Raw genomic sequence first — 25682 nt, 5'->3', positions numbered from 1 at the left:
AACTTGACTCTAATATTTATGACTGTGAAGCTCTTAATTTTGGTTTTTAAGTTTCATTAAGACTTTAAAGCTCATAATGTTGAACTTCTTATTTTATGATTAACCTCAAAACAATAAGCTTGTGACTATAAACCTCAGCACTAGGACCAAAATCTCATAATTACAAAACATATTTATTATTTTTCTTAAACTCATAATAACCAACACAAAGCTCTGGGTTTCAAATTCATAACCAAATAGTACTATCTTGTAATGTTACTGAAACTTTTGTTGATTTTTTAATCTAGCAGTTTTAATCTAATTTTTACAGTACTTACATTTATATTTGTGTGGTTTTTACAAAGTGGCATTAACGGGCTTCCATATATTTGGGGGTCGCAGGTTTGCATTTGGGTTTTTTTCGGGACAACGCCCACTAGCAAAGCAGGCCCTTCAGAGGATTACATCTTCTTAGACGATAGACGATCTCTGCTCTTTGGAACATATCCTCTTTGTTGTTGCGCGTTAGCCAATCCCCTCTCGAGTCTAAGAAGCAACGCCCACATATTTAGTAAATCTGTCCAATCACAGGCCCGCCTCCAGCCATTTTGTTGGTCGATACTAGTTTGTGGATGGGGGAATCCTGCTGGCCGCTGGCTGGAACCTGTTGCTCCGTAGTTCCGTGTTGTGCAATGGACGGGTGAGTTATCCCATCGACTTCACTGCTCCTCTTACATGTAGTTTCTGACTGTTTACTTCCATTTGAGACCAGACACACAAACGTGTTGAAAGGTGGTGTAGTTTTCTGCAGAGTATCGGGTTCTGTTGTTGTGAAAAGAACCTGTCGGAGAAGTTTGTGTTTGTCAAAAAAACAGGAAACGAAGCTACGTTAGCAGAGTTAGCCGCAGTGCTAGCCTCTCAACGGGCCATTATCTGCGGGAACAAGTCCCCTAACACTACCCGGCAGTACACTGTCACATATTTTACCCGGAGAAAGAAGCTTCATAGCCGCTTTTGTCTAGGTTATGTCTGGTTTATAAGTAATTTGCTGGAGGAGTCTCAAACTTCCAGCTCTCATCTCTACGGTAACGATGCGTCTCACGCCCACTGCTACTGTTTTATCACTTTGAGGAAGTGAAAAAACAAATAAAAAGTAACTTACGGGACATAATTCTGAGCCGAATTAGCGAATTATTGCTAAAATACATTTTTAGCTGCTAAACAGTTGTTTAAGTGTCTTTTGTGCTTTTAAAGATTGAGAAGAAATTTAAGTGATTGGAACTTTACATGGAGTTCTGTTTAGGAGCCAAAGTTGTAAACGGAAGTAACTTCTATTACTGAAACTACATTGATTGGTGGATTTTATTGATTGTTTCTTTACTTTTTTGTAGTTTTATTTTTTTTCTCCTTTTGTTAACGTGCTTAACTTGATAAATGTTTTGTTTAAGTGACAGAAACATGTGTAGAATAACTCAAAGAATGCCTTGATCCAAAATCAAAGCTACCTTATTAACCCAAAGGAAAATTTGTTTGACCTTTTTTCCTAATTTCTTTTTGTATTAAAAACTCAATTTTGAACAATATTTACACGTGAGGAAACATTTAGCAAATTGTGAGTTGAGATTTGAAGGAGTTTAATTTTAGTTCTAAAAACTTTTTAAAGTAGTTTGAGAAATATAATCAGATTTTAAATGAAATCATTACTAGAACAGAGCTGAACTTCCCCAGGGTGTTTTTGCACACCTTCACATGCGGTGCGTTGCATACTTTCGGGTCAAATCACAGGAGTTTTAAGGCATTAATGCCATTTCTTTTTAAGAACTTTTTATTCTCCTTAGTTTAAACCCTCTGAACATTTAGTTTTAGCTCCTCTTGATGTTTTGCCGTATCACCAGCATGTGAACGAACCCATAAACCCCCTACGGTCCCACCAGGCGACTCTTCTGTAGCTGGAGAATATTCTTCGTCAGGAGTCATCAGGCCCTGCGGGGTCTTCAGCCCGACCAGCCGGTTTCTGACTCATCCTACGAAGCTCTGAAAAGATCACACACCTCTGGTGAAGCGCCATGTGTTTGTGACGTTTAAAATCATTTTCCAAATTCTCCACATGTTATCTGTTTTGGAGAGTAAATGTTAAAAAAAAAAAAGATGTTATTGTAGCAACCTGGATGTTTTTACTTCCTAATATTGTCACCATATAAAAACAGCTGAGGTTACGTTCAAGATGGATGACGTTACGACCTAAACGTCAGTGACCTTTGACCTAAAACCTGGAGGTCGCTGTTCAGGAAGTGGAAGATTAAACCCAAAAACTTCATGTGTGGAAAATGTATCAATCAGTCAAGGTTATTTGTTCAGCACATTTCTGCAACAAGGCAGTTCAAAGTGCTTTACATCATAAAAACACAAAAACAAAATGTCATAAAAACTAAGTACAGTCAGTAATTTGAGAACAAACTTTACATTTTGTCAAAAATTATCAATACACATCAAATATGTTGGTCAATTAAAGCCACTGGTTTCCAGCGGGCGCCCCCTGGTGGAAAGCAGGATACTGCATGTAGATGTTTGTTTATTTTCCGTGACATCAGCTCAAAGTGTGACGCTACAGCTAGCTTACCATAGGATTGTATTTAAAAATAATAATTATGGAGTGAAAATGGTCTCAAAATATCTGTGGGTGTGTAATACTGGATTTGTAAACCTTAAAAATAAAATAAACCTTTTCCTACACCTACAAATGTTGAAAAAGTACGCACAAGTCACCTGGTACACATACACAAAACTGCATTTACGCACAGATCTGGTTACGAGTGCACGAGTATTTTTGAGACTCATTTCACGCTTCGGGAGCGTATACAATATTTATATGATCGGAGGAAACTAAGTCAAACCTGCTGAGATTATTTATGTCGTTCAAGAGCAAAACGATTCTTTTGAACGACTCTTAGCCAGTTTTAGTTAGTAAGAACTGTTCTTTGTTTTTTACAACTTTGCTTGCTTATGACGCTCTTCTTGATTGTCAACAGGTGTTTTTATTTGATTAAAAATGATTTAATCAGCAAATAAATCCAATTGATAGAAATGGGTGAATAATTTTTATATTTTATAATGCAGAAGAAGATTTTGTTTTTGCCAAGGCAACTCAAGTCTACTTTTCTTTTATTGTGCTTCCAAGTTACAAGTAACCCTAAAATGTTATTAATGCGCACACTTGGTAGTAAAGAACAACTTTTTTTCATATGTTTGACATCATTCAACCCAAATTCGGCTTTTTCACTCCAGCCTGAACTAGGACTGCATTGATTGCAGTTTCTGGGCGATTACCAATCCTTAAGGAGTCTGACCTGCCAGTTTTTATTCAATACCAATTTTTTTGACATAAAATCTCAACAAGGTGGAAATAAACATTGGTTGCTAATATCGGCCCAGTTTCACAGACTGGTTCAAAATGACTAAAATCAGCTGATACAATATTAATTCTGGTGCATCTTGCATATTTTTTATTGTATTTAACTTCAGTTGAACCAAGTGGATTTATTATAGTCTAATTCTTTTAGCATCTCAGAATTATGTCGATTTTTCAGACTTCTCAGAGCCACTGTGTCTTTTCTGTGTGAATCATTGTCTTCTTTCATTTCTTTTGCAAAGATTTACTTTATGAGAATTGCTGAAGCTTTTTCACACATCCTGAAACTCAAATGTTCGAACAATTTATTTTTAAAACTTTTTTATTTTCCTCTGTGTCCACAGAAAGCTTGTTTTGTATTTATTGTAGCATAGTGACACCTCTTTGTCTGCTGTCGGGTTACTTCAGGATTTTGGCGATAATTTTGTTTCATCTTTTCAGTTAAAAGTTTTGACACATTTTCCTGAACCAGTAGGAGTAAAACAAACAGAACCAGGCTCCTAAAAGCTGTTGAACTTGTTGCGGTTTGCTTCAGAAGTTCATTTAAAGCATTTTGATCGACATCAGGCTGTATTTGGTTGACTTTTGGAGAAAACGGTTTGTTAACCAAAGCAGATTTAACAGGAACAAAACATCTGCTGTGATCGAACTCATGTTCATTATTTGCATTGGATCATTTCCTGCTGCAAATATCGCCTGACGACACGCAGGAGTTTGTTTTTATGTTTCTGTAAGAATGAGGATCAACAAACTGTCCAGGCTCCATCATTCAAACTCTGTGCTTTAATTTCCAGACTTTTAAAACGCTGCTTTTAGTCAGCCTTGTGTTTTTATACAAAATCATGCTAATTTTTCACAAATGTAGTGTTTGATCAAAGTTTGGGAAATCCTTAATCTCCATGGCAACCACTCAAGTTTCTAAAACGCCTTGGTGGATGTAGCCCCGCCTTCAAGGCACAGCTCCTCCCACACTCAGCTCCTTCAGACTAGCCAACAGCAATTAGCAAACAGCTGGTGGAATTGCTGAGCTCATTGTAGGAGCTGCTGCCCAGAGCAACGCTGGTAAAAACATAAAAGGGTTAATAGAGGAGCCATGTTGGGATGACTTCCTGGAGGCGGCGCTTCAGAAAGAGCAGGAGATTTTAAAGAGACAGAGGCCTGATTTCAAGGCGTTAAATCTGGAAGTCAAATTTCTAAAGTCATATTTGATATATAAAACATTTTCATAACTGAAGTTAATATAGTTACTTGATTATGCTTTAAAATGGCACAATGTGCCTGGGAAACGCATAACTAAGTATTTTGGAACACAAAACAATATCATCAGCGTAGAGTGTGATTTTCTCAGTGAAATTACAATAGGGCAATAAAAGTGAATTAAAGAACACTTAATACCATTTTACCCACATCATCATGTTGTTTCTGAGTTTTAAAAAGAGAGGGCATTTTCCAGAGTGTTAACTTACAAAGTAAATTTCTTTTAAGTCATAATTGGCATTTTTATAACAACTGATGTTAACATAATTACTTGATTGTGCTATAAAGTGGAACAATGTGCCTGTAAAACACATAAAATTGCCCCTTTAAATATGATAGTTGTTTTAACTGCACTAGTCAGTGGCAAAGTTTGATCTAATGCAGCTTTAGTGGCTTCAGTTCTGACCCACATTGTTACACTTTGGCTGTTTAATTCCAGTCTAAAACATGATTATTTTATAATGAAATCACAGTTTTTTGTTTTGGATTTGGTTCCAACTGTAGAAACGGTTCTAATTTAGTATTTAGTGAGTCATGATAATAATAATAGTAATTGTTGGTGGTGGTGCAGCGGCTCTGCTTGGTCTCACCCTGCCGTCTCTGCTGGGCTCCTCTCCGTCTCCTGCCTCTCTGCTCGCGCCGTCTCTTTAACCTCGACCGTTTTCTGCCCTTTTATTTGTTTATTTTCTTTTTGCTGTTTTTGAGTTTTTCTCCCTGCTGCTTCTAACATGCTTTCTTCTCTTCACAGCAGTGTCCACCACGATATAACAGTTGGTACTAAGGTAGGCACCTCTGCTTGTTCTTCCTCCTGCTTTCTGTCCTCGCCGCTGGTTTGTTGTTCTGTTTGCTCACATTCCAGTTTGAGGATTCATCTTTAAGCTTTCTGTGGTTCTTATTGATTATTAACTGCAAACTAAATCTGGTAAATAACGGTTCTCGATGATGATGGATTAGAAATCACAGTTCAACACATTTGAGTTCCTAAAATTTACCCAGATTCCTTCTTGTTTCCTGATTTTTCTGGTTTGTAAATGGAGAAATCTGATCCTCATGATCTCTATAAATGATTACACTGCAAAAACTCAAAATCTTACCAAATATTTTGGTCTAGTTTCTAGTGCAAATGCCTTAGTAGACTTAGTATTTATATATTTTTTTTAATTAAGATGTAGTCCAAACTTTTTTCCTCTGAGGCCAAAACCGACAAATTTAAGGTACTCATTGGCCAAAAATATAATTTAAGCTCATTTTTGCATTTCAAAATTTTGTGGTTTTGTTTTACCTGTTAAATCTATAAATCCTTAGAGATCCAAGACAAAAGTAAAAGAAGAAAAACTGATCTTTTTTTTTTACCCCTCCAGGGGTCTTTTGTGGGCTCTAGTGTCCTTTATATGATAGTGGGCTGACAGGAAACGGGGAAGGAGAGGGGGGAAGACATGCGGCAAATATTGTCGGGTCCGGGAGTCGAACCCGCGACGGCCGCGTCGAGGCCTCCAAATATGGGTCGCGCTAACCGCTACGCCACCACGGCACGCCCGAAAAACTGATGATTTTAAAAAACATTTCAGGGTTGTTGGTAATTTTCTGTTTGGTTGGCCAAATTTTTACCTTGCTTTGCTTGTGCTTGAAATAATCAAAATTATTTCAGAGGCCACAAATGGCCCCCAGACCACAGTTTTAACACCCCTGATAGAGGTGCTTGATTTAAGTTAGTAATTCCTTTAATATTGATAATTAATCACGATTAATCGTTTAAGCCCCAAGTTAAAAAACTTGGTTTATATTCATTTTAGAAAGCTCTTCATCAGGTTCATATTTAACATCTTATCTGTTGCCACGGTAAGAAATGTTCAACAGTAGCAGTTATGGATTCCACAGATCTGTTGTGATAATTATCGTTTAATTTGCAGTTCGTCACGTTGAGCCGCCAGCAGCCATACTGGAGTTTGTTTCTCATCGTGTGAACAGCGTTAGGCCGATTTATCACATCTCTAAGGAATGCAGTAATTGGACAGTAAAACTGGAAGATACCAGAGCGTGTTGGAGCATTTACAGCCGACGATCTGCTCAGACAGACGAGTCTTCACGGCGGGACTTTTTTATTTTTTTCATTTTTTTCTCCGAAGAGTTTTTGCGGCGCTAGTGGCTCGACAGTAGGCAGACAGGGAGGAAGGTGCAGAGAGGGGGGAAGATATGCTGCAAAGGTCGTCGGGACCGAGAGTCGAACCCGCAACGTCCGCGTCGAGGACTAAGGCCTCCAAACGTTTGGCGTGCTAACCCCCTGCGCCACCACAGCACGCTCCAAGGGACTTTTTTATTTTTAACTGAGGAAATGTTTAGGTTTGTGATCGCTCCAGCGATATGTTTCTGCTGTATTTGGTGTGGCTGTTTAAATTTATTGCTCTGCAGCCTGTTGTACATCTCAGAAACTACATGAAAGTGTTTCTGTTCAAGGTGAGAGCAGGAAGTTGTGGATTTACTGTCAGGATTTCCGCAGGTCACCTCATACCTTCATACTGCTTAGCTGTCCCAAAAGCATAAAAACACCACAAGTCCAGCGCTGCAGTGGTTAAATGCAGCGATGCATTATTACCTGGACTGAATGATATGTTTTATGGCATCACATTCCTGCTAAAAACCCTGAGGAATCGCAACAACACATTTATTAAAGAGGCAGTATCATGTGAAATTTCCATCCTGTTATTATGTTATTTCCTTTGATTTTTTCATGTTTGAGAAATCCTTTAATATCCATGGCAACCATTCAGCTGTGCAAAACGCCTGGGTGGACCTAGCCCCGCCTTCGAGGCACAGCTCCTCCCTCACTCAGCTCCTTCGGACTAGCCGGCAGTAATTAGCAAACATCTGATGAGCTCATTATAGGAGCTGCTACTCAGAGCAACACTGGTAAAAACATTAAAGGGTTAATAGAGGAGCCATGTTGGGATGATTTTCTGGAGGCGGAGCTTCAGAAAGAGCAGGAGCTTCTTAAAGAGACAGAGGCCCAATTTCAAGGCGTTAAATCAAAAAGTCAAATTTATTATAAGTTATATTTGATGTGTTTACAGACTGAAAATGGTGGAAATTTGTAGTTTTTATGCTTAAATGGAGAGAATAAATAAAAGTTAATATATCTTAGGGCTGAACAATATGGCTGAAATATGTATCACGATATAAACATTTCATATCAGTCGATATTGATAAGTATAGATAATTAGTTTACCAAACCTTTCCTGTTTCATGTACAATTTATACTCCACTGTTTTTTATTTTTAAACAGTTATGAGGGACGGTGGAGAAACAAACCGCTGCTGCGTAAGTTACTCAGCAGGTTGTTGCTAGGCAACCAAAGAATGAGTGAGTGAGTTGAAGCCACCAACTTAGCTTAGTTAGCTTCTGCTCGGCTAAAATCCTTTCCTCTGTATACATCTCCCAGAATGCAGTGCGGTTCTGGATCAAACGCATTATCCTTTGATATGGACATATTGTCTCAATGTATTTTATTATTGATTTATTATCCAGCTGTAACAATTGTTTTTTCCAAACTATCCCAACTGAGTAAAAATGGAGCCATACTTTTTTTACTCTTTATGAGACGTTTAGTTTTTAAGCTGATTTTCTGTTTTCGTGTTGATTGCGGATCGCTAATTGTTTAGCAGTAAAGCTTTTTCATATTTAAAAAATGTTGTTGGCATGTGTTCAGTCCTGCCTCGTTTTCATTCCTGAACGGCGTTGATCAGGAGAAACGGTAATATCTGAGGGGATCAGAGAGCAGGAAGTGATGCGATGAGCGGAGGCGGCGTCCTCTCCGGTTTCCTCCTCTCACCTCGGGCGAGTAACTTGAAGCCAGACTGAGTGCTAACCCCCGGTTCTGTTAGCGAGACCAGAACCGCCCCAGATAATCCACAGTTAGGAAAGCTGCAGGTTTCAGGAATTCCCAGATTCCCAACAGTGAATGTGAATGTCGGGAATAATCCCAGATAAACTGATGTTAGGAAGAAAACTGGTAAAATGTTCCAATCGACATTTCTGTCCAGGTGATTAGTTTGATGAATGGTAAAGGGGCCAGCAGGTGAGCAGGGTGGAGTCGTGTTCAGACAGGCTTACATTTAGGATAAAAACATCTGAGAGTGTTTGGAAAGCATGCAGCAATTTCTCATCTGGTTCAATTAGTTTCTTTTTAGATGATTTCTGTGAATCTGGTGATTAACCTGATTCAAGATGCATCACCTTATATTTATAAGTTTATTTACAAGTTGGATGTCTTACTACACAAGGGTCTGTTTGCTATGAAATTAAAGTGAAATAAGAATGTTTATTAAAATACAGATACTCTGTGTTGCACCTAAAATGGTCCCTTGAAAGAAGACTTTAATTGGAGGGTAATATTTACCTGAAATAAAGATAAATGAGTCTGTCTGCATAAAGCACCTGGTCAGATTTGTATAATTTATTGGATTTGAGGGTCACAAAATAAATCAGTCCAGGGACCAGAAATGGCTTCCGGGCTGCACTTTGGACACTTATCATCTACTATGTAATTTACTGTGAAATGAAATTTGGGATTAACTCAAAGCAGCCCGGTTCAGTCCGCTTTAATCCGACTCCAGTCCACTTGTTTAGAAAGTCCAGTTCATTTGTGGAAGCGTGAACTCCGCTCCACCTCCAAACCTCAGTCTGGGTTCAGTTGAAGTGAACTCTGGTGCAGTTAGAATGCGTATGTGAACGCCAAGCGGACTGGAGACCACTACAAAATCAGGAAGTAGACTACAGCACAGGGCATTCTGGGTAAATACAACCAAAACAAATTCTAGGCTAGTGCTAGGAGGAGAAATGGCTCATTGTCTTTAACAAAAGACTAAAGAGAAATCCTTGACGCCACTCCATTTTTCTTTCCATTTGTTGAAGAAGGAAGTTGCATTTAGTGTCTTCTTCTATGTCATTTCCTTCAGTGGTTCTTGGTGCAGCGCCCCCACAGGCCAGTAGGGGAACAGGTTGCTCAAAGGGTTTGGTTGGTTTGACTCAGAGCAGAGAAACAACCACAGCAGCTGGAGATGGAACAAATGTTTCATCTTTGGTCACCAATCAAACCAAATCTACCGAACTATTACGAGGAAAAATGACCTTAAAGATTGACAGATTCTTAAATGCAGAAATTGTCATAAATCTGCACAGGAACCAGTTTAATTCAGAAACATGCAGCTTTATCTCGAAGCAGCAGAGGTGGGCAGAGTGGCCAAAAATTTTACTCAAGTAAGAGTAGCGATACTTCATAATAAAATTACTCAAGTAAAAATAAAAAGTACAGCATAGTAAGAACACTCCTAAAAGTAATTTTTTCAAAAAGATTACTCAGGTAAATCTGAGTAAATGTAACTAGTTACTACATAACTCTGGGAGACATCTTCAGATCAGCTCTGGTAGCTTTTCAGTTTCTTTAAACCATGGAAACAATTCCTGAGCTTCAGTTTTCTACTATGGTTTCCATCAACAATGAGTTATTTTCAATCCCTCAATGCGGAGCAACCAGCCACATCATCAGTGATGTCATCAGGAGGAGCAGCGCGGCGGTTCGGTTGCTTCATGGCGGTTAGCTGGCGGCCGCTGAGCGGAGCTCGGCTCCTTTGTCCGGCAGCTGTCGGCCGGAGATGGAGACGGAGATAGAGGGCTCAGCGGAGAGAAGCGCTCGGGTTTCTGCTGCTTTTATTATTCATGGGGGGATTGGTAAGCAGATCCCAGCAGCTTTATACAGGTAGAAAGAAAAAGCCAGAAACCTTTGACTTCCTGCAAAGATGAAATGATGAGGCAGAGAAATGTAGCGTAACGGTGAAAACCAACTTTCGTTTTGTTTTATCTCCTTCCAAACAGCCAACAGCCTCTAAAATTTAAAAAAGTCCTGATCAATAATAGTTCTTCAGACTTTTTGAGCGTTGATGTTTGTTCCGATCAACACGCCGGCTCTGTTTCCATTTCAAATATGTCAGTTTTCCACCAATGTCAAAAAAAACACAAGTCTGAACCGTAAGTGATCCACGCCGGCTTGGTAGGCGATTGCAGCGCAAAGCAATCCAAGCAATCAATCCATGGCTTCCAGACCAACAAACAATCTTGACCAATGTGAGAGAAAAGATACATGAACAAAATGGCGGCTGTCAGGATCGACTCGAATGACACGGAGAAGGAAAATATGTCAGACAATGTGGACAAGCTGCCTCTAATCTCATACTATGATACAACTACCTGGTGAACATGAAGCGTGCGTCCAACCTGGAGGAGCTTCACGGCCTGAAATCTATGAACACATACAGTAGAATCAATGTTTAAGCGGCTTTTTAAAGGACGTACAAACTCTTTGGGTGAATTAAAAGGTTTAGTGACTGGCAGAATAAGTACATGTAGAACCAAACACGCAGGCTACATTAGTTAAGCTAATTTTGCTAGTACTACAGTAAATATCAGGGATATTTATCTTAGTATTTCACAGTGGTGGGTAAAGTCCTCCTGCCTACCAAGATGGCGCGGATCACGCCCGGTTCAGACCTGTTGGGAGCTATGTATTAAAGTGCAAAAATTCCTTTTTATTTAAAAAAAGCCATTTTGTTTATAGTTGCCTTTTTATGTGTTAATAGTTGGTGTTTAGGCTTAGTTTAATGTCTTCCAATAACATAATTACCTCATCAGAGTTTCAAGTTTCTGGGCAACTTTAAACATTTTTTATACTTAAAAGTTTACCTGAGTTTTTGCTTTTTTTATTGGTGAATCTTAACTGAAACCTTCACTCTGGGTTTCTTGTGAAACATTCAGGTTGAACTCTGTAGTTTGAGTCCTTCAGCCGGAGATGAGGGCGGTTCAGTTTGCTGAATGAGACTCTGCCTGTTTGTCAGCATTTGTTTTTTATTGAACTGGTTCAGGAATTTACCCCCCGGCTCCCTCTGCTGGTGGGGCGGGAATCAGAGGCTGCAGGTGATGTTCGGGTGACATGATCGGTTTCTAGTGTTCCTGCCGTTTGATTCAAATTCAATCCACATATACATCTGTGGGACGCCATCTGCTGGTAGAAGTGTGCCACTGCTTCACTTTCCCTGAGAGCGACTCTAAAGGAGAAACTACATATGAATGTAATAATGGGTTTCTGCCTAACAGTCTCATGTACAGGAGGAAAACTCGTTAGCACACCTGTGATTTTCTACCTCTTTAATTCAGAAAGTTTTTTTTACTGTTTCCATTATTAAAACTTCAATGTTTTGTGGCCGATATTAAATGTGATCAATTTAATTTTTTTTTCCAGAGAGGATCTGACGAGCTTTTCTCCAGCGTCTCCAACGGCCCGTATATCATGAGCACCACAGGTCAGAAAGTCACCTAAAGTGAAAGTTTTCATTGTTTTTGTATCAAATTTTAAATTTTGGTTAAATATGATCATCTGTGATATTTTGTATCATGATTTCTTCCACACAAGAATGATTTCAAGTTTAAAATGTTTTGTTTAAGCTTGGTTTTAGCTGTCAAGTCTCTGACAGATTATCAGTAGAGCAGGTGATTAAATTAGCTAATCTACCACCGAGTGTTAGCGTAGCTAGTAGCAGCGGTAGCTAATCTTCCACAGCGATCACTTATTAATCATAAAACAAACATCAAACCTGAAAACATGAAACTGTACCCGACTGAATGTTTTGATCTTTGTGTGGGAAATATTTCAGTGTTTTTGGGTGTTGAAACTTGAAACATAAAGTGGCATTGTTGTCAGTTGCTATGGAAACAAGTTTGTGTGTAGCATAGCTGACAGAGAGCGAGAAAACAGAATGCAAGTGGTTTTGAGTTCTTCTTCAGTGGTTTTTCTGCGATATTTTCCCTTTGCTGTGGCGCACTGCACTGGATTAATAATACCTCCGTCTTATTGCCCTGCAGTGTTGTGCACATGTGTGAAATTTCTGAATATTAACAATAACATGCAGGGGGCAAAAAAGGACACTTCTCACCCCGGACATTCTCTGTTCACACTGCTGCCTTCAGGCAGAAGATACAGAGCAACCAGAACCAGAACCAACCGTCTCAGAGACAGTTTCTACCCGACAGCAATAACAGAACTAAATGCAATCAAAAACAACCATTAATCATCATGAATGATGTATGTGAGAATGTGGCTGTTCTTATTTATTAGTTGTTTTTTTTGTTGTTTTTTTTTACCAGTTATTTGTTAATTCTTACATTGTGTGTGAATTGTGAGACAGTTATTTTTTGTTTTTAAGCATATGCACTGACTGATGGCACCTTTTAAATTTCGTTGTCCTTGTGACAATGACAATAAAGATTTATCTTATCTTATCTTGGGGTAAAGAAAACGACCTCACCACTTAGTGGTTGAACGTTCTGACGTTTTGCTCCTGCAGCCAATGGCAACGACAGCAAGAAGTTCAAAGGTGACATAAGAGGCCCCAGCCTGCCGTCGCGGGTCATCCACATCCGCAAGCTTCCCAGCGACATCACAGAGGCCGAGGTCATCAGCCTGGGCCTGCCGTTTGGCGACGTCACCAACCTGCTGATGCTGAAAGCCAAGAACCAGGTACAGGCCGTCGCCATGACGCCCAGACCGACCCATCCTGAAAACTGAAGAATATATATCGTTTCTGTATCTCTATCTGTATGTTTCCAATCTGTTTGGTTTTGGTAAAAGTGGATACGAATCTGACTTATTTGTCCCAGTGGTTTGGTTTCTGCATAAGGGAAACAGAAGCAAGCTGGTTAAAATGGCTGTTTATATGGAACAACTGCCTTTTTAAAAAAATGTTTTTCACTGGTTTACTTAAAATTTATACAAAATTAAGGTTCACAACATTTTATTTTAAAGTTAGGAATTTGTGTGTTTTCCCAACATTTGATCCAAGCTAAAAAAAACAAAACAAAAAAACCCCAAATCTTTAGCTACGTGCTAACAGCAGGGCCTTAAAGCTGCAGGGTGTAGCTTTTATAAAAAATAGTTTCACATATTTGTTGTGACAGTTTGGTATGAGATATACAATCTGTGAAAAATTTGAGCTCTTCTGCCTTCAAGAAACAACCAGTCAGAGCTAGGAGGTGGTTCGTAGTGCCATCAATCATGCCCATGCACACGCTGCTCACCCCGATACATCTTTCTCTATCAGTAAACCCTAGCATGAATGCTAAAGCTAGTCAGCATAGCCTCTGATGACGGTGAATAAGCAGTTTTCCTATAACGGCCAGTGCATACACAGGGTTGATTGACAGCGCTAAGACCTGCCTCCTGGCTCTGATTGGTTGCTTTTGGTTAATTTCTTCAGAAGACAATAGCAGTTCTGGGAAAAGATTGATCTTTTTTTAGATTATCTATCTCATGACCAACATGGTGGCATTTTTAACATTTGAAAAAGTGACTCTGCAGCTTTAAGGTGTTGTTAAAACCTGCAGAAGCCCTGACTGTCTGTCTGCTTCGTGTCGCCTGTCAGGCCTTCTTGGAGATGAACTCGGAGGAAGCGGCTCAGAACATGGTGGGTTATTACTCCACTATGATGCCCGTCATCCGACACCAACCCGTCTACCTGCAGTTCTCCAACCACAAGGAGTTAAAAACGGACAACTCCCCCAACCAGGAGGTAACTCCTGCTCTGTCTCCAGTCTGCTGGCCCCCTGGTGGCCCCTGGTGACCTCCTGGTGGCCCCTGTTGGCCCCCTGGTGGCCTCCGTTAACCGCTCTCTTTCTACCAGAGGGCCCAGGCGGCTCTGAGGGCCCTCAGCTCCTCCCATGTGGACACGCTGATGGCAGCTCCCAGCACGGTGCTGAGGGTGGTGGTGGAGAACCTGCTCTACCCCGTCACCCTGGATGCCCTCTGCCAGGTGAGAACATTGCTTTCACCTAGACATTATTTTTACACCTGGAGAGGAACGATTAGCTTCAGGTATGGCAGGTAGAAACTAAAGATCAGGCTGAAATCTGGGTTTGAACCTTCAGAGCCACATAAACACAGTTACAAAGTCAGCCTTCTGGAACGTGTCAATTTTGATTAATTACATGTATTCATAACCTAGTATGAATAAACGTGACTGTTTTGATCAAGGTTAATTTCATGCATATATGTTTATATTGTGTTAATTTTGATTAAGTAGATTTTAATACGTTAGAATTTTTTACAGTTAGTTGGGTTTTTAATTATTGTTTTTTCCCTTTTTATTGTGTTTCTGGTACAACCATAAATCTGACGCACGAGCAACATCTGTAAACAACATTGATGGACGATGAGGTCGCTTTTCGCTCAGCGATCTCATTGAACACTGAAAATACTGTCGCTGTGTTCAAGTTCTGCTGAAAGGAGTTGGCTAAAATAGCATCTCAATGCTAACATGTAGCAGCTAATGCTATTGTCGGCAACCACAGTCCATTTTTCTAAAGAAGCTTCATGAATGATCAGGACTTCCTGAAACACTTTGATCCAATCTGATTGTTTAAGAACCCGAATAACAGATTAAAAACTGTAAATATCTTTGTTTTGGAGCCTGTATGTTTATTTATTTAATAATTTAGCAGCAAAAAAGTGATTTGAATTGAAAATGATGATAGTTTTTGATGGTATATCTATTGTCGCTGTGTTGAAATGATTCTAAGAATTAAAAGGGAACCTGTCTTTCAAAACTTGCTGGTTGAAGTTAAACCCTTTAAACTTTTATCTGAAATTGTGTCTCTGCTCCTGTTTGACCCTCAGATCTTCTCAAAGTTCGGCACCGTGCTGCGGATCATCATCTTCACCAAGAACAACCAGTTCCAGGCGCTGCTGCAGTTTTCAGACGGCTCATCTGCCCAGGCAGCCAAACTGGTAACCAGTGCTGCTCCCAGCTCCCAGTGCTGCGGCGGAGCGGCTCCCTGACGGTTCTGTTGTGTTCCAGACTCTGGATGGACAGAACATCTACAATGGCTGCTGCACCCTGAGGATCAGCTTCTCCAAACTCACCAGCCTCAATGTCAAATACAACAACGAGAAGAGCCGGGACTTCACCCGGCCGGACCTGCCGTCCGGAGACAGCCAGCCCGCCCTGGAGCACCCGGCCATGGCCGCCGCCTTCGGTAAGGACGGCCCAACACGCCGCCACGTAAAGTCTGCTGACGTCTGCTACAGCAGGGCTTTGCAAAGGGTGGCAAGTTCACAAAAATAAAGCAACTACAAAGATTTACCCAACCTGTTCCTTTTACATCCTAAAACTCAATATGGAGTTAAATAATTCAGAATCAGTCTATCGGCTGCAAAGCATTACTGTTTTTTGAACAAAATCATTCTTAGATATTCAGCTTTCAGGCGGCTCAGTTCTTTCAGAACGAGGCGTTTTTGGGCCTCCTGTCTCTTTAAATCCTAGTAAGCTGCTGCTGGCCACGCCCCCGACTCAGCGTTTACCCTCGCGTACCAAAATGATGCCCAATTATTACCTTATAAACCCTCTAAGGCATTATTACCTGGCTTTAGAGCAACAGAGACACAAACTGAAGTACAAAAATGTGAATTTTGAATAATAATTAATTTGGCTAAAATGTCATTGACTCATTCATTTATTTATTTTCTGGTGTTTCTGATGCATTTTGAAATGTTAATGTTTGGAGTATAATTAGTGAAATAAATGCCTGTTATGCCTGGGCTTATTATTGAATGTATTTGAATAAAGGACTTGATGTCTGCTACATATAATTAATGAATTATTGATCAAGCTAATTAGTAATTAATGCAAAACTTAATTATGAATTTAATCCTATGACGAAAGCTTTAAGCTTTTCTAGTAACTATATATCTGATTTAACTGTTGATTGTTAGGCGGTTGCTGATTTGCTCTCCCACACTTTGAAAGTCTCTGATCTACAGAAACAGAATTTTAAAAAAAGTTGCAGAGAAACCAGACAGGAAGTAGAATCAGCTTCAGATCCTCCTTTCCGATAACGCAGAACGTTTCTGTGTTGATTCCTCTCTGCAGCTCCAGGAATCATTTCTGCGGCGCCGTACGCCGGAGCGACGCACGGCTTCCCGCCGGCGTTTGCGATCCAGCCAGCAGGTGAGTTTCACCTGAAGAGCTGCGGCCAATCAGAGGCCAGCGTTACAGTAACGGGAATGTTTTATCAAATATTCAACGTAAAAAATGTTTGATGCTAAACTTCTGCTGATTGTCTTTGTTTATTTGATGAAGAAGTAAAAGTATTCATCCGGAAGTTTTTGAAGTGGCTCGTTTTCCTCTTCTAAACCGATTTCGCCACTGATGTCGATTTGTCCCAAAATGAAAATGATTTTTCCAACACCTGGTGTAATAGTCGTGGTTTTATTCAGGTGTGTTTTCCTCTCCCAGTGTCCTCCGCCTACCCGGGCCTGACGTTGCCGGCTCTCCCCGGAGCGCTGGCCTCCCTGGGCCTCCCCGCCACCGCCAGGCTGGGCTTCCCCTCCATCCCCGTCGGACACTCGGTTCTGCTGGTCAGCAACCTGAACCCTGAGGTGAGCGGTGCCGGCGCGGACGGGCAACACTCACCCGCTTTAACCCCAAACTGCTGAAAATATCTGATCAAAATGTCTAAAATCACAGAGCTGAGTGGGGAATCCTGAGCTCCTGCCTCTGAAACACAAACATTTCCTCTGAGGTTTTTAGCTCTGACTTCCTGTTATGACATCATCAGCCCCTCAACACCCCAACACCTGCATCCTTACACAGAACACACACCTGTTGAGTTATGTTTGAAATGATCTTATTTTACCTGAGTGAAGTCGGCCCCCACCTTCTTCAAGTCTAACAAAATGGTGTCAAAGGTTTGTGCAGCAAAAATTTTGTTTGTGCCGTTTAAAGATGTTAAGATATTAATAAGTTTCGAGAGGTCATCAGAGGTCAACCACAGAGGTCATTTACAAAATCAAACAAGTTTGATGTCAATCAACTGGATTACGTTTGTGCAGCAATAATTTTCTTGTGCTGCTTTTGCTTTGAAGATACTGTTGATGACCTCTGATGACCTCTGGAAACATTTTTTAATGTCAGAGGCACAAACTAAAATTTGACTCCGTTTTGTTAGATTTGAAGAAGTTTGGATGTTGAGCTTCACTCAGGTTTTTATTTTGACATCATCTAACCCCATCCTCTCCAAAGGTAATTTATCCTTCTGATTGACCCCTCACCTGTCTTTTTGTTTGTTTTTTTTTCTCTTCCCCTTTTAATTTGTTGCCATGGAAACGCCTCGGACCCTCCACCTGTCCTGCCCTCCCACCTTTACCTGTCCTGTCCCTCCGCTGCCTTCTCTGCTGTCTTTAAAGAGAGTTACGCCCCACTGCCTCTTTATTCTCTTCGGTATGTTGTCACTAGCTTCTTATTTTTGAATTATCAGTACCACCTGGATGTTCTGGTTTTTGTTTTGAATTTCTTTTTATTTTATTTTGATTTATGTTTCTTGATTCATGAGAAATGAGTGACTGCTTGTTTTGTTCGACCTTTTGAGTTGATTTGAGTTTATCTGCAATACGTGGAGCTTTTCCTCCGATGTTTGACGCTCCTTTCAAGTTTAAATATTTGGCCTCAGTAATTCAATTGGAAGTTGAAAGTTGGCAAAATCTCAGCAAAACCTTCCAATCAGCTCCTGTTAGCAATGGTTTTATATTTGTGTAATGTAAATAGGTTCAACTTAATTGGATTCGTTTTAATTAAGTGGTTGAAAAAAGGCAAAAAATAGTTTAAACTTCTTTCATCTGTTTTGAGTATTTTTGTCTTTTGATATATACAATTAACAGATGAACATATTTTATTAATAAAGCAGAAGAATACCTGAGGAAATGCCGTATTTGAAAATGTATACATTAGCTAACGTTAGTAAGACTGAGCTTTATTTTGAAAATACAGTGAAATCATTTTACATGGATAATTATTACTTTTAAGTAAATGCACTTGTCATCTTTAAAAATTGGGGCTTTTATATTGAAGATTAACTGTAAACTTTATTTTGAAAGTCCATCTTATCTCTTGTTCCTGTTTTACGCCCATTAGTTATTCAAAACCCAAACGTACAAAGACTGAGGCTTTTATTCTGAAGAAAACCTTTTTCTTTTTGGAAATTCTCAGTGTCCTCTCAGTAATAGTAACAATAATAAGAGTAAAAATAGTAATAATAAAAAAAAAGTTCTAAAATTAAAAATAATGTAGTAAAAATAGAAAAATTGTAATAATAAAAAATAGTAGTAATAATGGTAAACATAGTAAAAATACTAATAAAATTCTGAGAATAGTGAAAGAAATAGTAAAAGAAATAATAAATAGTAACAAAAATAGCTATAACATTAATAGCAGTAGTAAAAAATAAGAAATAAATGACAAAGATGGTTAAAATAAGGCAAACAGTAAAATAATAATGGTACTGATCGTAAGAATGAAAAAATTGTCAAAGATGATGATGATATTAATAAAAGTAAGGACTTCCTTCCAGTTGCTTGCTGATGGAAACCAAGTCGTCTTGGTTCCAAACGACCCGGAGCTTTTCAGTCTGGAGCTTCTGCAAACTCTGAGGAGCTGCATGTATTGTTGTTTCATTTCAGTTCACTGAGCCTCAGTTTAAGTTTGCATGCTGGGTTTCTTTCAGTTTGCATGTCCTCAGTGCTGAACCAGCTGTGCTTGGTTTTGTTTCATCAAACCCGTAATTCAGTGTCTACATGGTGTAATCTGCCATCGTTTTATTTAATTTTCTCCGACCCTTGTCCTTAATTTCTTCACTTGCATTTCCTGTGAATAATCATTCAGGAATCCCCGCCTTCAAAGTTATATTTACCAATTTGTTGTTGTTTTTTTTTTACTCCTAGCCTCCTTCATGTTAGTTTGATATTCCATCAAAGTTCAACATTTCCATAAATAGTGTTTACCAGTAAGACGAAGGGTCAGTGTTCTGCTTCATACACGACGTCTTGTAGGGTTTATGACTGCAAGTTATGACTCAAACTAAGATGAATATTTAAATGTTTTTTTCTAATTTCTGACTGTGTGTCAAGGTGTTTATGGAGACGTGATGAGAGTGAAGATCCTGTTCAACAAGAAGGAAAACGCTCTGGTCCAGATGTGTGACAGTACCCAGGCTCAGCTAGGTAACCGTCTGCACATGCTCAGTGTGACCCCATTTTTATTCTTAAATTTGGGTTTTTACTGCTTCTAAGAACAGAACAAGTGATTAAAAAATCTATAAGTTCTGCCCGTTACCTGGCAACCCCAGTAGAGTTCTGCCCGTTACCTGGCAACCCCAGCAGAGTTCCGCCCGTTACCTAGCAACCAGACTTAAATGTCATTATCTAAGAATGATTTTGTGGAAAAAATGTAATGAAGATGTTTTTAATGGACCAGAGAGCAGTGGCAAATTTAAACTACTGGTGGGCCACAAAATTCATTACATTGAAAATGTTTTTTTATGAACTCTGCATATCATTTATGATCCAAAACATAAAAAGGTTTCAGACTTATTTAGAAAAAAAAAAACAATTTACAATTTTTTGTGTCATCAACTTTGTGTTTGATGGTAAAAATTGACCACTCTTGGCTTCTATCACAAAATCCTATCACGGACCACAAATGGTCCCCGGGCCACACTTTGGACATCCCCATCACAGACCTATCCTATCCTGTTCCAGGAAACATAATGGGTCACTTTTAAAACAAACTTGTCAAACAAGATGGCCGCCATGTGCATCCCGACATCATTCAAGGAGTGCATTGATGAAACTAAAAATCCAGATTTTCCTAAATAATTTCTTCAAAACCAAAAATTTAATAAATCATTGTAGCCCTAGTAGACTTATTGAAACCATTTTGTATGGATTTTCTGTATATGAAGGTCTTTAGCATCTAGATGTTGCCATTAGCTATAAAGAAAGCTAATAACTAGGAGCAGAACGTGAACGTAGAGGTGTTGACCTTTAACCTGCTTTGCCTTGCAGCCATGAGCCACCTGAATGGCCAGCGGCTGCATGGGAAACCTCTCCGGATCACGCTGTCCAAACACACCAGCGTCCAGCTTCCCCGTGAAGGACACGAGGACCAGGGCCTGACCAAAGACTACAGCAACTCCCCGCTGCACCGCTTCAAGAAGCCCGGCTCCAAAAACTATTCCAACATCTTTCCTCCCTCCGCCACCTTGCACCTCTCCAACATCCCGTAAGTCTCCAGAACTCAGCCAGACTCAGCAAACCGGAGAAGGAAGGTAAGAAAACAATGCCAACGCTCTTATAAAACTGGTCTGCTTGCGTTTTTTAGCCCTTCTGTGGTTGAAGACGACCTGAAGATGCTGTTTTCCAGCTCTGGAGCCATCGTCAAGGCCTTCAAGTTCTTCCAGTAAGTCACTGATTTGCTCTTTCTAACATTGAAACCTATAAGATTACAACTTCTTGTTACTAAAACGTCAGCAACTGTGTGTGTGTGTAGTTTAAATCCCCAACCTTGATTACCACAGACTTGGCTCTGAAGAACCGTATCCTGTTGTTAAACCATTTCTACATTTAATTTATGAACTTTTAACAAGTCATATTGTTTGACTTTGGTTCTGTCTTTTCTTCAGTCCCTTACAGTTTTATGTTTTCAGGCTTGGTGTTTATTTTGTGATTATTAATAAGTCATTTTATGAGCACAGCAGTGGATGATTAGCTCATTTAAACACCTGCTCTACTGATGACCTGTCAGTCAGTTTTTTTAACTAAACAGAAACACACAGAATTCCACAACATATCTACACGTTAAGACTGTCAAAGTCAAGCTAGCATAGCTGACATACATCCCTCTGCTTCGCTGTTTTTTTTTAATAAAACTTTTCCCTGATCTTATCTAGTTGTCTGTTAGCAAAGCACAGCAACCCTTTTTCTTTTATATAACATGCTTACATTTACCATTTTGCATATTATGTTGACAACTTGATAGCTAAAACCAATGCTAGTCGTCATCAGCAAACAGGTTTTTCCTTCCAGCAGAAAGATTGAAGGCGAGATCTTGCGTGTGATGTATTAAAGGAAAAGGGGCGCGGTGTTTTGCTACTAATTATAAACACTACAACAACTAGATAACATAGTCAGGAGAAAGTTTCAGTTGAAAACAAATGGCAGGAGCGGGATGTAGATTAGTTATGCTAGCTTGACTTTGACAACCTTTGGCAGCCAACACACCAACTGTGACAGGTCATCAGTAGAACAGGTGCTTATATTAGCTAATCAACCACTGCTGTTAGATTAGCTAACAGCTAATTAGCTAACAGCTAATCTACCACAGGAATCACTTATTAATAATCGCAAAATAAGCCTGAAAATATAAAACTGTAATAGATGGAGTATTCTGTTCTTTGTGTGGGAAATATTTGAGTGTTTTTAGTGTTGGATCCTGATATGCTAGTAGAGCTGTTGTCAGTCAGTTGCTATGGCAGCTACTTTGTGTTTAGCGTATCCGACACAGAGTAGAAAAAAAGTAGGTTTTGAGTGAGTTGCTAGGTAACCAAAGAGGGCGTGAGCTAGATAACTCCACCAACCTAGCTTAGCTAGCTATGACAGGATGAACAGTAGGGAAATGGAGGTGTGATTGGTTTTAGAAGCCTTTAACAGCGTGTGATTCTGAATTTTAGTTTTCCTGAAGCGTACTGGGATGAAATGTCTGTTTTTTCTCATCCAGGAAGGACCATAAGATGGCTCTGATCCAGATGGGTTCGGTGGAGGAAGCCATCGACTGCCTCATCACGTTCCATAACCACGACCTGGGCGAGACACACCACCTGCGCGTCTCCTTCTCCAAGTCATCTATCTGAGCCGGACAGATATTATTTTTATACGGCGTCCACTACACTCCAATCATTCCGATGCAGAAACCACCACAAAGTCTGCTGTGATGTTAAATTATTGTGATTGTTTTATTTTTTAGACTCTTTACCTTCAGAGAAAGGTAGGATTATCCCATAAATACAACACTTTAGAGGTGGTTCTCTGAAGTCCTGTAATTATTCTCTAAAATCAGAGAAAAGTCAGTATTCTGAGTTTTAACTGTTTGATAAAAGGTCAGGTTGTCAGAATTTACTGTCCTCCTCGTTGGGAAGTTTTTAGCGTCTTCTGCCTTTTGACTTTTAATCACTGATTAAAGTCGGCCTTCACAAATCCTTCAGAACTGACTTTAACTCAGAATGATCACTTTAATCTCTGATTCTCGCCTGATTTAATAAAAAATTAAGATTGTTAAATGATGATCCCAGTTTGGGAAGTCGTAGCTTCTGACTGTCACGTTTCACCCAGGCGTTCCCTAGAGACGCCTCTTTGACCTTAAAATGACCCCTGTGCCTTATTCTGACTCAAACACAAAAACAAAGCCTCTGAATTGGCAAAAGCAGGTTTACAGTTGATAAAGGTTTACTGTAGAAATGTATTGCAGATATATTCCTATTTTTGTGTATTTTATTGGTGTTGTCAGTGCTTTTCTGTTCGTGTTTTGTAATGTTGGTTACTGTAGCATCAAACATGTGAACTGAGTGTTTTAGCAGCTTCGCTACGTCGTTTAGATTTAACTTTTCTTTCTCGTCACTTTCTGGCTCTTTTCTTTCCAAAATATGCAATCATTATGTAATCATATATTGTAGCAATATTTTAATCATTCCTGAGCTTTTGTTTTATTTTCCTCGCTGTCGGTGAGCTCGGCCGTTTCCGCTGCCTTCTTCGACCCGAAGATGAATGTTTTTTTTGTTTGTTTTGTTAGTTGCGTGTCTCTCGGAACGTTTTTAATTTATACGTTTGTGATCCACTACAGCTAAAACCAAAAACACCCTTTTTAGATGCAAACAATTCCACCTGCCTCAGGTTTCTGATTTTTAAGGACTAAAAAACAAAATAATAGTGGTTCAGGCTTTTATTGGTGGTGTTTTTCTTTTTTTCCTGTGAAAATGTAAATGACTTCAACCGATTTGCTCATGTTTGGTTACGCGGCGTGCCTTCAACCTGGCGCTGAAGTTGCAACATCACAAAGTGAAATCTTCTGATAGTTTAATCAAAGTTTGCTGGTTTGGTTCATTTATGTCTTAATTTTACAAACTGTCGACATTCCAGCCACTCGGAAGTCAACTCCATTTTCAGCGATATTTTGCTGTCTGAACGAAGTGCGTCGTAGAAATGAGCTGCTGAGGTTTATGGTGGCGATGCGTTCAGTGCACCTGGGAAAAGTTCGAGGAACTTCGATTAGAAAAGGAAAAGAGAGACAACGTCCCATTTCAGATGTTTAACGTGAAAATTTCACAATGCAGTGACTTTTAAAATCATGTTACAATGCGAAAATGTCACATTTTGACAAGTTTTATCACGTTATAACGTAAAACTTTTTCGTTTTAACGTGTTTTACATATTGTTACGACGGGAAAGTTGATATTAAACTTGTTTCATTAAAACAAACTTACTCATTATAGCGAGTTTTACATCATAAAAGTTTTTCATTTTTTTAATTATACTATGAAACCTTGACGAGTTTTATCATGTTGTAATGTGAAACCTTTTCCCTATACTGAGTTTCACATTGTTATAATGTGACAATTTCACATTTTGATGAGTTTTATATTCCGTTATAACAACAAAGTTTCTCGTTGGAACGAGTTTTACATTATTATCCAAAAGTTTCACGTTTTGACAAGTTCTATGTCTTATGTGAATTTCTCATTCTAATGAGTTTCATATCTCGCCATAGTGTGAAACTTTGGAGCTGAAAGAAAAAAGTTTTGCATTATAATGAGATGAAACTTGTCAAAACATTAAATTTTCACATTCTAACAATTTAAAACGAGACACGCAACACAATATGAAACTCGTTAAAGCAAGGAACTTGCGTTATACCAAGATGTAAAACTCTTTGTGACAAACTTTCACATTATAAGAATATGTAAAACTCGTAAGGAGAGTTTCTCATTTTAAGGAGATTTAAAACTTGTTAAAACGAGAAACTTGTTGAGTTTTATATGTGTTATAACAAGTTTCTCACATTATAAAAAGATATGAAACTTGTTAAAAAGAGGGACTTTCATAAGAGAGATAAAACTTGTTAAAATGAGAAACTCTAAGATGCAAAACTCTTAATAACAAACTTTAATGTTATAATCAGGTGTAAAACGTGTTATAACAACCTTTTCTTTTAAATGGGACATAAAACTTGTTAAAACATCAAACTTTCCTGTTATAGTGATTTTAAAAAAAAGTATATCTTGTTATAACTAGTTTCACGTTATAACAAGATATAAAACTTGTTAAACTTGAAACTCGTGTTACAATCGGATGTAAAAGTCATTACGATAAAATGTCTCATTTTGACAAGTTTTAAATCTCTAACATTTAAGTTTCTTGTTTGAATGAGTTTTATATCTCATTATAACAAAAATAATGCTCCTGAATTTATTTCCCACTTTTGGCAGTTGAATTCTTCCATAGGTGAGAAACGTTGATTTAGCTGAAGCTAAAGAAGTCTCCTCTGATTGGTCGATTCCAGTGGTCTGATTTGACTCCGCCTACTACATCTGAATTCATTTTATTGGCTGAAATGTTTTCTATAAAACTAAGAATACTACATTGTATTTCATAGATTTTTGTCTTTAAATGACATTTACTTTGCAACTATGTTAAAAGAAATAGTTTGGTTATATATTTAATGTGGTTTTTTGAGGGTTTCTGTTGGTGTCGAGAGTTACGAGGATTTCCTACCATGACGTAAAGTGGACCAATGAAAACACTCCAAATGCTGGACATAAAGTCCTTTTATTTACTGTGAAGAAGCTTTTCACTGCGAACACAGCGGTCCAGCTGCTTGTTCAGTTTCTCCCTGGGTGCACCTGAATGCATCGTGACCTTTGTCCGGTGGAGCGGGAGCCCGAACCGGGTCAAAGGTCACCTGACTGTACATACATGTTTTATACACGGCTATCTGAGAGGTGATTGTTGGTTTTATATCCAATGAAACGTGTATATTTTGATTTGAGTGTGCAACAAGTTCTGAGCCTTACATTGTCACAAAGAAAAAAAATAAATCAGTTTTTTTTTTTTTAAACA

General features: G+C 39.0%; 1 protein-coding gene across 1 annotated transcript; it reads left to right on the top strand.

Moving 5' to 3' along the window:
* The first annotated feature begins 599 nt into the window (after positions 1 to 599).
* On the top strand, positions 600 to 25682 carry LOC116725708 (polypyrimidine tract-binding protein 1-like). The gene is made up of 15 exons (XM_032571939.1): positions 600 to 679; positions 5394 to 5427; positions 11934 to 11994; positions 13036 to 13208; positions 14110 to 14256; positions 14368 to 14496; positions 15360 to 15470; positions 15541 to 15718; positions 16612 to 16689; positions 16978 to 17120; positions 17928 to 17961; positions 19644 to 19736; positions 20580 to 20796; positions 20896 to 20973; positions 22291 to 25682. The coding sequence occupies exons 1-15, from the start codon at positions 612 to 614 to the stop codon at positions 22421 to 22423; spliced, it is 1677 nt and encodes a 558-aa protein (XP_032427830.1). The 5' UTR covers positions 600 to 611; the 3' UTR covers positions 22424 to 25682.

This window comes from Xiphophorus hellerii, chromosome 9 (assembly GCF_003331165.1).
Source record: "Xiphophorus hellerii strain 12219 chromosome 9, Xiphophorus_hellerii-4.1, whole genome shotgun sequence".
Taxonomy (NCBI): domain Eukaryota; kingdom Metazoa; phylum Chordata; class Actinopteri; order Cyprinodontiformes; family Poeciliidae; genus Xiphophorus; species Xiphophorus hellerii.
Note: the sequence above shows the minus strand (reverse complement) of the source record. Positions and strands in the feature narration are given on the sequence as shown.

Bases quoted from the DNA above. Each gene is read 5' to 3' on its own strand.
- LOC116725708 (XM_032571939.1), top strand. From the start codon at position 612: ATGGGGGAATCCTGCTGGCCGCTGGCTGGAACCTGTTGCTCCGTAGTT. The intron at 11,995-13,035 runs GTCAGAAAGTCA...TTGCTCCTGCAG, and splicing joins GTATATCATGAGCACCACAG to CCAATGGCAACGACAGCAAG. The intron at 16,690-16,977 runs GTGAGTTTCACC...TTCCTCTCCCAG, and splicing joins GTTTGCGATCCAGCCAGCAG to TGTCCTCCGCCTACCCGGGC.